The 12,715-nt window shown below is 47.3% G+C and overlaps 1 protein-coding gene across 6 annotated transcripts in view; it reads right to left on the reverse strand.

Moving 5' to 3' along the window:
- STOX2 (storkhead box 2) overlaps window positions 1–9,608 on the reverse strand; it is a 214,113-nt gene extending 204,505 nt beyond the window's left edge. For 4 of the 6 annotated variants that reach the window (XM_044760449.2, XM_044760450.2, XM_070499618.1 and 1 more), the window contains exons 1-2: window positions 9,286–9,608; window positions 8,637–9,077 (exon numbers count right to left, since the gene is read on the reverse strand). In XM_044760449.2, coding sequence (XP_044616384.2) covers window positions 8,637–9,000 — 364 coding nt within the window. In that variant the 5' untranslated portion in view covers window positions 9,001–9,077; window positions 9,286–9,608. Of the gene's footprint in view, window positions 1–8,174; window positions 8,368–8,636; window positions 9,078–9,285 lie in introns of those variants that run through there. The other 2 variants (XM_044760453.2, XM_070499623.1) reach the window with 1 other exon arrangement.
- Between the last annotated feature and the right edge of the window lie 3,107 nt (window positions 9,609–12,715).

The raw sequence follows: 12,715 nt of genomic DNA on the forward strand, positions 1-12,715 counted from the left end.
GTCCAATCTTGCTCACCAAAAAAATAAAGCCAAGGTGAATTGTCCAGACTGGACAATCTTTCCATACAGCAGGAGAAAAAACCCTCTACTGCAGGACCACATATTAGAGCCCGTAATCCTCCTAGAATTGGCAAGATTGGCAGAGAGAATGCAGAGCTCAGCCCTGACCCCCAACCCTGTCAGACAGGTAGACAAAACCTCCAAGAAGAAGACCTGATTGACGGCAAGACTCTTTCCCACCTGATATCGTCCCGCACCTCACGTAAACCAGACGGCTTCCACGGCTCCCAGGCAATCCCTGCACCCCTTAGTTCTCCTCTTCCATCTTGTTGCTGGCCATTTGTCATGTCTCAGTCATGGACATGCATCCTCTCCCATACTCCCATCTTCTCCCCTCACACACCTTCCGTTTCACACATGGTCCCTCCCACGTTGCCCAGGCTCAGCCCCCCCACCTCGATCCTCCCACCAAGGGCCACCAAACAAGCAGGAAGCATTAAGTGACTGAGCTGGAAGGGTGGTGAGTCTGTGACTGTGTGGACAAAACACAGCTGCCACCTTGAGAAAGCGCCAAAGTGGACTTGAAAGAGGGAAGGAAATGAGAATGGTGCAGCAGTGGCTGCAAACACGGACAGCTCTCTGGGGCAGCTTTGGCCAACAGGTGGCTTGGAACTGCAGGACCGTCCCAAGAGTAGAAAGCAACCTAAAGGGGCAAAGCCAAAGGTTTGGGGATATCTGTAAATAAATAAAATTTTTTTTTGAAAATCATATCAGTGGTGATGTCCCCTCTAAGTGTTTAAATATGCAGAAGGTTCTGCCCTCTTTTCCAGCACGAAGGTGTCAGAAAACTATCTTGGACTCATGAAGGTCACTTCCAAGGGTGGTGAGGGAGGAGGGGAGGAGGGTAAGCCTGGAATCTTTGAAGATAGCTTTCCTGAGAAGAGCACAAAATCAGGCTCTACTGTCCTGGAAATGGGCATACAAAGAGAACTTTAGTTTCCAGAAAATTCAGGGGGGGACTTTACTTAGAAGTAGAAAGGCAGAGACGTAATCATAACTTTTTATTGCATGGGTTTGAAAGGAAAAATTGCCCACACACTGGAGGGAAACTGGTGGGTGGGGTGGCAGGAGGAAGGTGTCTGCAAGCATTGGAGGAAGGGTGGCAGCGACAGAAGAAAAATGTTAAGAGATGGCAAAGTCCCTGAGGAAGTAACAAAATAGGACTGTTGCATTCAGAGCCATCCTTTGAGCCAGAATCTTCTCAGCACCCTCGAGCTCACTATGAAGACCGACGGCTGCAGCAACCTCAGACAATAAGAAGATGGACTCCCACCAGACAGAGTCCACCCCTCAAAGACACTGGTAAGCCTTCAGGGACCTCCAAGGACCCCTACATACCTGAGAAAGAGGTTATTTTGGACTCGTTGTTAGTGTCGTCAAGTTGGCTCTGACTCCTGGTGGCCCTATGAATGAGTGATGTCCACAATGTCCTGCCCTCAACAGCCCTACTCAGCTCCTGTGGACTCACGCCTGTGGCTTCCTCTACGGAGTCGATCCATCTCATGTTTGGTCTTCCTCTTCTCCTGCTGCCTTCTACTTATCCCAGCGTTACCGTCTTTTCCAAAGAATCCTGTCTTCTCATGATGCCCCCAAAGTAGGACAGCCTCAGTTTTATCATTTTTGCCTCCAGTGACAGCTCAGGTTTAATTTGCTCTAGGACCCACTTGTTCATCATTCTGCCTATCCAGGGTATCTCTTCCAACACCATATTTCAGAAGAATCCACTTTGTTTCTGTCAGCCTTCTTCACTGTCCAGCTTTTGCACCCATACACAGTAAGTGAGGATACAAGGGTCTGGATAATCTTGGCCTTGTTCTCTGAAGACATTTCCTTACACTTGATGGTCTTTCCTAATTCTTTGATCGCTGTCCTTCCAAGTCTCAGTCTTGTCTTGAGTTCTTGGCTGCAGCCTCCATTTAAATCGATGACCAAACCAAGCTAAACAAAATCTGTAACAATTTCAATGTCTTCATTGTCTAAGTTCAAGCTGCGTACTTCTTCTGTAGTCATGATTTCTGTCTTCTTGATGTTCATATGCAGTCCTGCTTTATCACTTTCTTCTCCCGCTTTCCTCGGAAGTCATTTCAGGTCATTGCTTCTTTGAACTCATCAAACCAGCATCCATGCCCAGATATTCTGAGGGACATCATACGCTCTCCACGTGTTTGGTACTGGGGAGGGGCAAGGTGGCATCCCAGTTATAGAAACAAGTCATTTTACATCAACAGATGGGGTCTTATTTTAGAAAATGACATAATAGGGCCTTTACGAACAATTGAGAAAATAGGGGAATTTTATCGTGTTTGTAAGTCTTACGAGGAAAATCGCCAGCACAGAGGTACGCTTTCGCACTGTTAACATCACAAGAACATCTTAAGACCTGGGGTCTGCTCCTCGTAGCGTCCACCACCATCCTGTGGACTTTCTCAATAGCTGAGTCTGTCCTCCTCGGAGAGGGTACCCTTGTCTTCACCCCAAAGACTCTGATGAATCCTCTTTACCTTTTTATCTAAGTCATTTATCAAATTCTTCAAAGAGATACCTCTATTTCTGGCCCTTGGCAGCATCCAAATCTACTGCTCTCTATCAAGAGAGACTGACTGATATCAACATACGAAGAGCTGCTTTAAACATCTCCAATGCCAGTGTGATTGAAGTTTTTTAAAAAGCCCTTGGCATAGGACCTTCTGAAAGATAAATTTTCATATACATACATTATATATTAAAAGATTATATTCATAGTTTGCACCTTATTAATACATCTGTTTAACCTCCTGATTGAGATAAACTATAAACCAGATAATCTGTTGCCCCAAATTAAGGAATGTCTGCGATTATCTCATGGTCACAGCTATAATACAGAATGAACGGGTTCAAAACCCGTTTTACAAATGTATAAACTGAATAGGAAGACACAAGCACAGTCCCCAAACTTCGAGTGACCATGGTAAAGTCCACCCCATACACTGAAAATTCTATTTTCAAGGTGATCACACATCACTGTGTGACATATTTTAAGCGGAATGAAACATTTAAAATTATTTGCAGCAAGAAGTTTGTATATAACAAACGTCTCTGGGTTTTTTACCCCAAAATTTGTGATCGACCTCAGGAACTGAAAGCACCTGAGTGCTTCCACTCCAGCACAAGAGACACAAACAGACACCTTTGCAGTTTTATGCCCCTTTAAAAAGAACTTGATGACAAAAGGCAAATTTACCTCTCAATGCAAACTGGAAACACACACACACACACACACACACACACACACACACACGCACTCAAGATCAGAATTAAGCTCTAAGAGGTGAAATTTACAAATCTTTGCAAAACCTTTCCATTATCACAAGGCCTTGAGTCTCAGAAGTTCATCCTAAATGCTTTATTACAATGAAACTGACACATCTTTACTGAAAATATCTTTGGGCCAGAGTGAGGTAATTCATAAAAATATTTTTATGACTGGCTAGAAGTTAATAAAACTTGAAATGCACCATTGTTCACTGTTTAGACTTAATCCTAAGATTTTTATATGAGAGGTAAGCTTTGCTAAGAGTGAAGTCTGTGTCTTAAACCTTTGTGGATAATCTACAGACCCCAACCCAGTGCTCTATACTTACTGGATATACTCAATGCCTCGTCATCGCAGAATAAAATCCCATGAGGTCCCACATGACCTGGACCTGGCCAGCCCCTCTGACCTCATCTCCTGTCACACCTTCCATTCTTTTGCTGGTTCAACAAGCCTCAGCCACACTGGCTTTCTTTTCTGTTCCTCCAACATGACAAGCTGACTGCCATCTGCTCCTCTGTCATTGTTGACTGACTGCCATCAGTCAAGTGCCACGTAAAACAAGAGGTATCATAGAGCTGTCACTCAGCGCACTGGCTCTATCATCTCACTGCCTGGGTCTAGATCCTGGCTCTATCGCTTGTGAACTAGGTGTCCTTGGAGAAGTACCTGTCTTTCGGTTCCTCAGTTTCCTCATTTGTAAAATACAGAACCTCCAAAAGTACAAGGACTGTGGCTGACTTGTTCCCTACTTCAGTTCCCAGAACAAATCCTGGAAAATGGCAGGTGCTCCAAATGTTGAATGAATCAATATCTCTAATTCAAAAAGCTTTATAATAATCGTTAAGCAATCCCAGCCATCAGTCTAGGAATATTATTCAATTTTAAATTAACTTAAACAAATCAACTTTGGGGGGATATACGCAAATTTTTTTTGGAGTATACATTTTTTTAAAAGACAATTCTGTCTTAAAATTTTACTACTTGGAGAAACCACTTTAAGAGGGCATCTCTTTTTGAGAAAACCAATAAAGATTGTGGACTAGAAAAAATTGGGGGCCTATATGTTCTAAACAATTTTATAATGTAAAATATAAAAGTTCTGATTTAAAGTCTAAAAAGAATATTTGGTCCTAACTATTTAAACATCAAAGGATAAACCAGGAAAGTGTAAAAAGCCACTGGAGGGGATCAAGCCAGCAACAGATACTCCCTGAGATGTGAGGTTAAGGGACCCTATGGGGATCAACCGCCGGATCTAAGGCTGACGGGTGGGAGACCCCATGAGCCACAGGAGGGAGCAGCCTCTGGGCTCCCCACAAAGACCTGTTGGGTTTGTGGCTGGGGCTGGATGGTCCTCGGGAGTCAACATGGTTAAAACGGTATCTTCCTTAGGATACTAACCATTGACCACAGCAATGGACTCACCATCATTCCACACAACTGTTTCAACAGACTTAGAGCCAGTGTGCCTGTGTCTAAGCCCCTCCCAGGCCCATCCGTCACCCTCACTGGCCCCAGAATTCTGATTACACTGAAGACCAAATCATCTCACCTCTCTCCCTGCTCAAAAGCCACCACTGGCTTCTAAATCTTCACACCTGGCCCTAGCCTCCTTTTCCACTGTCTTATCACACCACTCTCCCCTACACCCAAACCAGTCAATTCCCGAACTCCCCAGCCCTGTGACTTGGCTCACGCCCTTGCCGGGTGGGAAAGCCCTCCTATTCTTCAGGAACCCCCTGCGCCCCACATCTGCACCAGGCCCAGCTCAGCCTCATCTCTGGGAAACCTCCCCACCAACTCACAAGGCAGAAGCAATGCTCCTTGCTCAGGGTCCTCAAAGCACATACACACTCTCAGTTTCTTGTGTCAGAATCCCAAAAAAGATGGGATGCCTCATCAGTCTTTATAACCTCAGGAGTGACACAGAGACAGGCCTTAGTAGGTACTCGATAAACATATATGGGATTGAACTTAACGTGATTTACTCAAAATAGCGTACAGCACAATTTTAAAACCTTACTCGTTTCCTGCACACACATCCCCTTTGAGGGTCCTGGAAATCCAAATCCCACCATTTTTTCTGCATGCTCAGAGTAGGTTATTTCTAAGTACTAGATCTGTATATTCCAAATCAAAACTACTTTTCCTCCGGGTTGCTTAATTTCCTGCTTCTTGTTGAATCTTGTAATCATCTCATTGTCCAACCCCACCTGAAATTTTAGGTTGGTTAGAACCACATACTTTTGGAATTACAGGCACCAAAATGCTTGCAACTTCAATACAAATCTTTCAAGTTACAAAACAAAACTAACTTGTTATCAGTCTCGCTGTGAAAGCCTCGGCTTGCCTCAACTGTCCCGCAGCGCAGCCGAGAAAGGGCGCCTGGGCAGACCTCTTCCGCGCTCCTCTCCATCCGGGCTGTGTTGGCGCACACCCCCGGGAGAACCCGGCTCGAGAGAGGGGTTAAAGTTACTCCTCCCTGTCTTCAGTGGGAGGGAACAACTTTATTGCCACTCCCTAAGATGGGCTCCAACAGACCGCCTGGAAAACAATCAGATTTTGTGAATAATTATTTACCATAAGAATAATAAAATTTAAACTGGCACTTGCCTACCAGTTATTTAAGAGGACTACTAGTGACAGATGGATTTAATTCAAGTTCAACAAGTGGGAATATACTGCCTTCTGTAATGCTCAGCTATGTGTCTGGTTCTCTGGCTGTTTCACGCTCATGAAATAATTAGCAAAAAATCACAAAATAACATCGAAGTAACTGATTATATAGGTAGTACAGTGTGAGGGATCACTTGAAAGGTATGCTGCAAGAAATGTATTACTAATGATAAAGTATCAAAGATAGTGATTGATTCCCGCTTTGTACATAAATTAGCTTCAAGGGCATTCCTAGGATAATGTCACTCTGCTCTGAAAAGCCAGGTTCCCTCTGAGTATACCCTTGTGTTTTGGGTTTTGGTTTTTTGAGCACAGGAACTTGTCGACACATCTCTTGTGGCTCAAGATGAAAGACTGTGAGCCCGTCATCAGTGGCTCCCAGACTTTGGAATTTCAAAGCTCAATAAAGATCTTGCAACAAAAAACTAGGAAGTGTGCGGCAGACGCTGAGGTTCCCTTAGGGAATTCTTGCAGTAGATAAACTCTCTCAAACAATTCAGCACTTTACCATCATTACTGAAGCAAAATCGGAATTCTAGTGGGGATTCTGCACCCCCAGAGCAGTTCAAAAGAAAGTTACCACTGGGATCCCAGCGGGCGCCGCCCCCTGCTCCTTTGTCGGATGCCTCAGGAGGTAATCCCTCGGTTTAAGAGGGTGGGACTGAGTTAAGGGTTGAGCTGAGCAATGCCGATGCCCAGCCCAACAGCGGTCAGTCCCTTGAAAGCACCCGGGGTTCCTAGCTAGATCAGAGCAACAGTCAATCAACTACAGCAATCTGGAACCTTTAAAATTGCCAAAATATTTCTCTTGGGTTAATAGGACAGACCGCCAATTCCTATGAGATTATAAATTCTGTTGAAATAAAAAAAGTAGGAACAACTGAAATATTTACAAATCAAAGGATGTTGATATAATATCTTAGATTTCAAAATGGCAGACGGGGGACGAGGGTATGTATAGACTGGCCATGTGCTGATGAATTTTGAAGTTGGATGATGGCTACATGGGGGTTCAATGTAACATTTTTGCATTAAACTACTTTTGTATACGTTTGCAATTTTCCAAAACAAAAAGTAAAAAATAAGCACGAACCTTAAAAGAAAACTCCTAAAATGCTGTAGAGTAATGTATACAGTGCATAAAAACGACTACATATATTCTTACTTCCTAAAGAGCTGCAGTCCCACGGTACAGGAGCAGATCAAGTCTCCTAGACATTAATCTTGGCCCCTTTACTAAGGCAGCTTAATTACAGGGACTCCATTGAGGTTTCTGAAGTCAAAAAAAAAAAAAAAAAAAAATCAAGCACCTTTTGAAATTCAGCACAAGTTACAAAACACACAAGATGCAAGCTTTACTAGTTTTTTGTCTACTCAATTCAAGGCAAGCTTTGTAAAGACTTCTGCTATGCAAAAACAGACAAAACACAATAAAATTTAAAATGTTATAAATTTGCCATCCGCATAAAGGAAGAGACATTTTAGCAGGTAAAAGCTAATCCTTGAGAGGAAGGCAGCGTAGCAACACTGGGGAACGAAAAAGGCGGCTTTAGTCTTCCAGCGTTTGAACTTTTGACCTCCTCCCAAAATGTCACGAAAGAATTTCTAAACCTTGGGACTAGAAAGAATGCTTTCTTTCTTGAAATCGTTTCATAAAACACCCCTATTCACTATACACGCTTTTAGTCACCGGGTCCGAGGTACAAACCTAGAAAGGTACATTCTAAAAGAGATGCCAACAGGATGAAGAAAAAAAATACATAAAGAAATGCAATAAAAAACAGCAAGTCAGGCAACATTGGAAGCGCGCAGCGCGTATCACCTATAGCCTCTCCTCCCCTAGTACCCAGGTCTCTCTTTTGGCGACAATCAGACTCCTGTGCCCTCCTCGTGTCCCTTCCTTTCTCCAACGCACAGAACGACTTGCAGAAAGATGCACCGGAGGCACGACATTTAAAACGAAATCTACAACTCTGTCTTGCACAGAAATGCCAACCCTTAAAACTCAACAGAAACGGCAACCCTTAAAATGCAAGCAGCACCAGAACCGCGGGCCGCGTCCCCGGAGGCAGAGCAGCCGGGGGAGGCGCGGAAGCGCAGGGTCGCCACGCGCAGAAGGGACGTCCCGGGGGCCACCTCGCACCTGAACTGCCCGCCGCCGCCTCCCGCGGAGAGCGCGTTCCACCTGATGCCACCTGGATCCTCTCTCTGCACTTCTTTTTGCTTCGCACACTCTCCCCCGGCCCCGAGCAGCGCAGAAAAGGTGAGGCTCGCAGACCCCGGAGCGGCCGCCGCGCCTCCGCCTACCTGGCCAGCCCGAGGCACCGCCCCGCCAGGACGCGCCGCCCGCGCCGCCAGGGAGGCTCCGGCGGGCCGGCCGGGGAGAGGTACAAATGCCCGTGTTCGGTGCCAGGAAGTTCCCCAATCCCGCGCTCGCAGGCGGCCGCCGGCCCCTCCCCCGGCCAGGCGCGGCGGTGGAGGGAGGCGCAGAGCGCCGGGGGGAGCGGGGCCTGCGCGCCGGCCCCTTCGCGGCGCCTGCAGCGGCTCAGGGCGGGGCGGGGGTCCCGGGCTGGACGGGGCGGGGGTGGGGGGCGGCCGGACTCACCGAGGCAGCGGATGTGGAAGCCCGAGGGCGGCCGCAGCGCCCGGCGCGTCCAGCCCTCGCGCAGCGCCTCCAGATGCTCCTCCTTGCCCTGGATCAGCAGGACCTGCTCGTCGATCCAGCCCAGGAAGAAGGTCTCGGCCACCGCGGCCGTGACCTTCTTGTTCCAGAAGTGTTGCATGTTCTCAGCTTTGAAGTCGGCGAAGATTTCATAGCCGATGTGATGCCGGGCGAGCTGCCGGGGCTGGTTCGGCGGCGCGGGCTGGGCGGCCCGGGACCTCTCCCCCGCCGGCCCCTCGGCCGGACCCAAGATGATGGCCAGAGAGTGAGGCGCGATCTGCAGAAACTTCTCCATCTTCTGGGGCATCCGGCGCCCGCCGCGCGCACCCCGCTCACCGCAGCCGCCGCCTCTCGCCGCTCCCGGGAACAGCAGCCGGAACGTCGCTGCGCGACCAGCGGGAAGCGTTAGTGCCCTCCAGGCCGGGGCTGACCGCGCGCCCCCACCCTGCGCCCGCGCCCCTATCCTGCTCCCCAGCCCCCGGGACGCCCCGCGCCACCCCTGGGCACAGCCGCGGGCGGGCGCGTCGGGGCGCGGCGCCGGGGAGCGGAGGGGGTGCGCAGCCGGCTCCGGCCCTGGGCCCGCGCGCGTTACCTGCAGCTCCGGGCCACCCTCCGGGCACCGCTCATTTTCCAGCGGCGGCACCCTCGCCTTCCTCGGCGCCCGGCGGCCCCGGCGGGGGGCGGAGACGCGGGAGGAGGCGGGCAGTTCGCGCCGAGTCCGGGGAACCCTCTTGGCTGGACTCGGTCAGAGGAATCCTCAGGAGTCCGATGCGGGAGGTGGTCGAGGTGGTGCCGATGTCCCGGGGGTGGGGGGCGTTTAGGTGGCGGGGCTCAGAGGAGACCTGGCGGCCGGGGCCCGGGGTTGGGGGGGACGCACGGCGACACTTGGAAGGCACCAATTCCCAAGCTGTGAGTGTCGCTCCTCCCCACGCTCCACCCCCACCCCCACCTCCCACCTCCTGCTGGAACAAGTGGATTCGCTGACTGGTTGATGTGCCCTTGGAAGTGGCTTTTTAAAAAACTTAGTCAACCGTGAAAAATTGTCGTCAGTCCCTCCTCCCAAAGTCTTGTGGAACTCCCGTTTCTTATCTCCCCATGTGCTGTGGCCCTGCTATAGAAGAAACCCAGTGCAAGCATACCTGGGAGATATTGCGGTTCGGTTGCAGACCACCGCAGTAAAGCGAGTCACATGAATTTTTTTGGTTTCCTAGTGCATAGAAAAGTCATATTTACACTATACTGTAGTCTATTAAGTGTACAATAGCATTATGTCTAAAAAAACAATGTGCATACCTTAATTTAAAAATATTTTATTGCTAAAAAAATGTTAACCAGCATCTGAGCCTTGAGTGAGTATAATCTCTTTGCTGGTGGAGGGTCTTGCCTCCATGGCTGCTGACTGATAAGGGTGGTGGTTGCTGGAGGTTGAGGTGGCTGTGGCAATTTCTTAAAATAAGACAACAGTGAAGTTTGTGACATCAGTTGACTCCTCCTTTCACTAATGATTTCTCTGTAGCGTGTGATGCTGTTTGATAGCATTTTACCCACAGTGGAACTTCTTTCAAAGTTGGAGTCAGTCCTCTCGAACTCTGCTGCTGCTGCTTTAGCAACTAAGTTTATGTGATACTCTAAATCCTTTGTTGTCATTTCACAGTCTTCACAGCATGTTCACCAGGAATAGATTCCATCTCAAGAAACCACTTTCTTTGCTCATCCCTAAGAAGCAACTCCTCACGCGTTAAAGTTTTATCGTGAGATTACAGCAATTCAGTCACATGTTCAGGCTCCACCTCTAACTCTAGCTCTCTTGCTGTTTCCACCACATCTGCAGTTGCTTCGTCCACTGAAGTCTTGAACCCCTCAAAGTCATCCATGAGGGTTGGAATCAACTTCTTTGTTCAAACTCCTGTTTCCTTTGATATTTTGACCTCTTCCCATGAATCACGAATGTTCCTAATGGCATCTAGAATGGTGAATCCTTTCCAGAAGGTTTTCAATTTACTTTGCCCAGATCCATCAGAGGAATCGCTATCTATGGCAGCTAAAGCCTTACAAAATGTATTTCTTAAGTAATAAGACTTGAAAGTCGAAATTACTTCTTGATCCATGGGCTGCAGAATGGATGTTGTGTTCGCAGGCATGGAAACATTAGTCTTGTTGTCCATCTCCATCAGAGCTCTGGGTGACCAGGTGCATTGTCAACGAGCAGTATTATTTTGAAAGGAATCTTTTTTTCTGAGCAGTAGGTGTCAACAGTGGACCTAAAATATTCAGTAAACCATGTTGTAAACAGATGTGCTGTCATCCAGACTTTGTTGTTCCATTTATAGAGCACAGGCAGAGTAGATTGAGCATCATTCTTAAGGGCCCTAGGATTTTCAGAATGGTAAATGAGCATTGGCTTCAACTTAAAGTCACCTGCTGCATTAGCCCCTCACAAGAGAGTCAGTCTGTCCTTTGACACTTTGAAGCCAGGCATTGACTTCTCCTCTCTAGCTGTTATAATTCTAGATGACATCTTTTTCCAATGGAAGGCTGTTTTGTCTATATTGAAAATCTGTTGTTGGGTGTAGCCCCCTCATTAGCTATCTTCTCTAGATCTTCTGGAGAACTCGCTGCAGCGTCTCCAGCAGCACTGGCTGCTTCACCTGCGCTTTCATATTCTGGAGACGCTTCTTTCCTTCAACCTCATGCACCATCCTCTGCTGGCTTCAAACTTTCCTTCTGCAGCTTCCTCACCTCTCTCACCTTCATAGGATTGAAGAGAGTCAGGGCCTTGCTCTGGACTAGGCTTTGGCTTAAGGGAATGTTGCGGCTGGTTTGATCTCCTATCCAGACCACTACAACTTGCTCCCTATCAGCGATAAGGCTGTTTTGCTTTCTTATCATTCGTGTGTTTACTGGACTAGCACATTTAATTTCCTTCAAGAACTTTTCTTTTGCATTCACAACTTGACTAACTGTTTGGCACAAGAGGCCTAGCTTTTGGCCTATCTCGGCTTTTGACCTGCCTTCTTCAGCAAGCTTAAAATTCTATCTTCTGATTTAAAACGAGAGATGCATGACTCTTCCTTTCACTTGAACACTTGGAGGCCACTGTAGGGTTATTAACTGGGCTAATTTCAATATTGTGTCTCAGGGAATAAGGAGGCTGGAGGAGAGAGAGAGGGATGGATGAATGGCCGGCCAGTGGAGCAGTCACCACTCAACATTTATGCTTGAAGTTGGCCATGTTATACGGGCGCAGGTCATGGCACCCCAAAACAGTTACAATAGTAACATCAAAGATCGCTGATTGCAGATCACCAGAACAATTATAACAACAAGGAAAAAGTTTGAAATATTGTGAGAATTACCAAAATGTGACCCAGAGAACAGATTGAGCAAATGCTGCTGGAAAAATGGTGCCACTAGACTTGCTCAACGAAAGGTGGCCACGGATCTTCAACTTGTGAAAAAGTTAGTCTCTGGGAAGCACAATAAAGCGAAATGCAATAAAACAAGGTATGCCTGTAATTCCCAGCGTTATCTACACCACACTCAGTTTATGAAGGGGGTACAGAAATTTACCAGGAAAGGTCATGATTATGCTTTTTTTTTAAAAAAAAAAAAAAAAGACTTTGTTAAGCTCATTTCCGTGCAAAAGTCTGTTTTGCTTGTTTTTCATTAAGAAAGACTAGTTGCCGCATATCTAGAGAGATGACAATCAGAAGAAGCCTTAGGGATTAATGCTACATTTGCCTGGACCAGTGTTTCTCAAAGATCAAAGTGCAGAGAGGCATCTGGAACATCTGTGAAAACATAGGTATCCAGATCTGAGCCTCACTCCCTGAGTTTCTGATTTAGTAGGTCTGCTGTGGATCCTAATATTTTCTATTTCTAACAAATTCTTGTGTTGCTGCTGCTGCTCCTGCTGGTCCTGGACGACACTTTGAAAAGCACTGAACTAGGAATAATGCTGTGCAGCCTGGGCTTGGGGCGGGTGTGGGGGGGGATGATGAAGCGTTTGCCGCTGCATCCTG

This window comes from Equus asinus, chromosome 27 (genome assembly GCF_041296235.1).
Source record: "Equus asinus isolate D_3611 breed Donkey chromosome 27, EquAss-T2T_v2, whole genome shotgun sequence".
NCBI classification, from domain to species: Eukaryota; Metazoa; Chordata; class Mammalia; order Perissodactyla; family Equidae; genus Equus; species Equus asinus.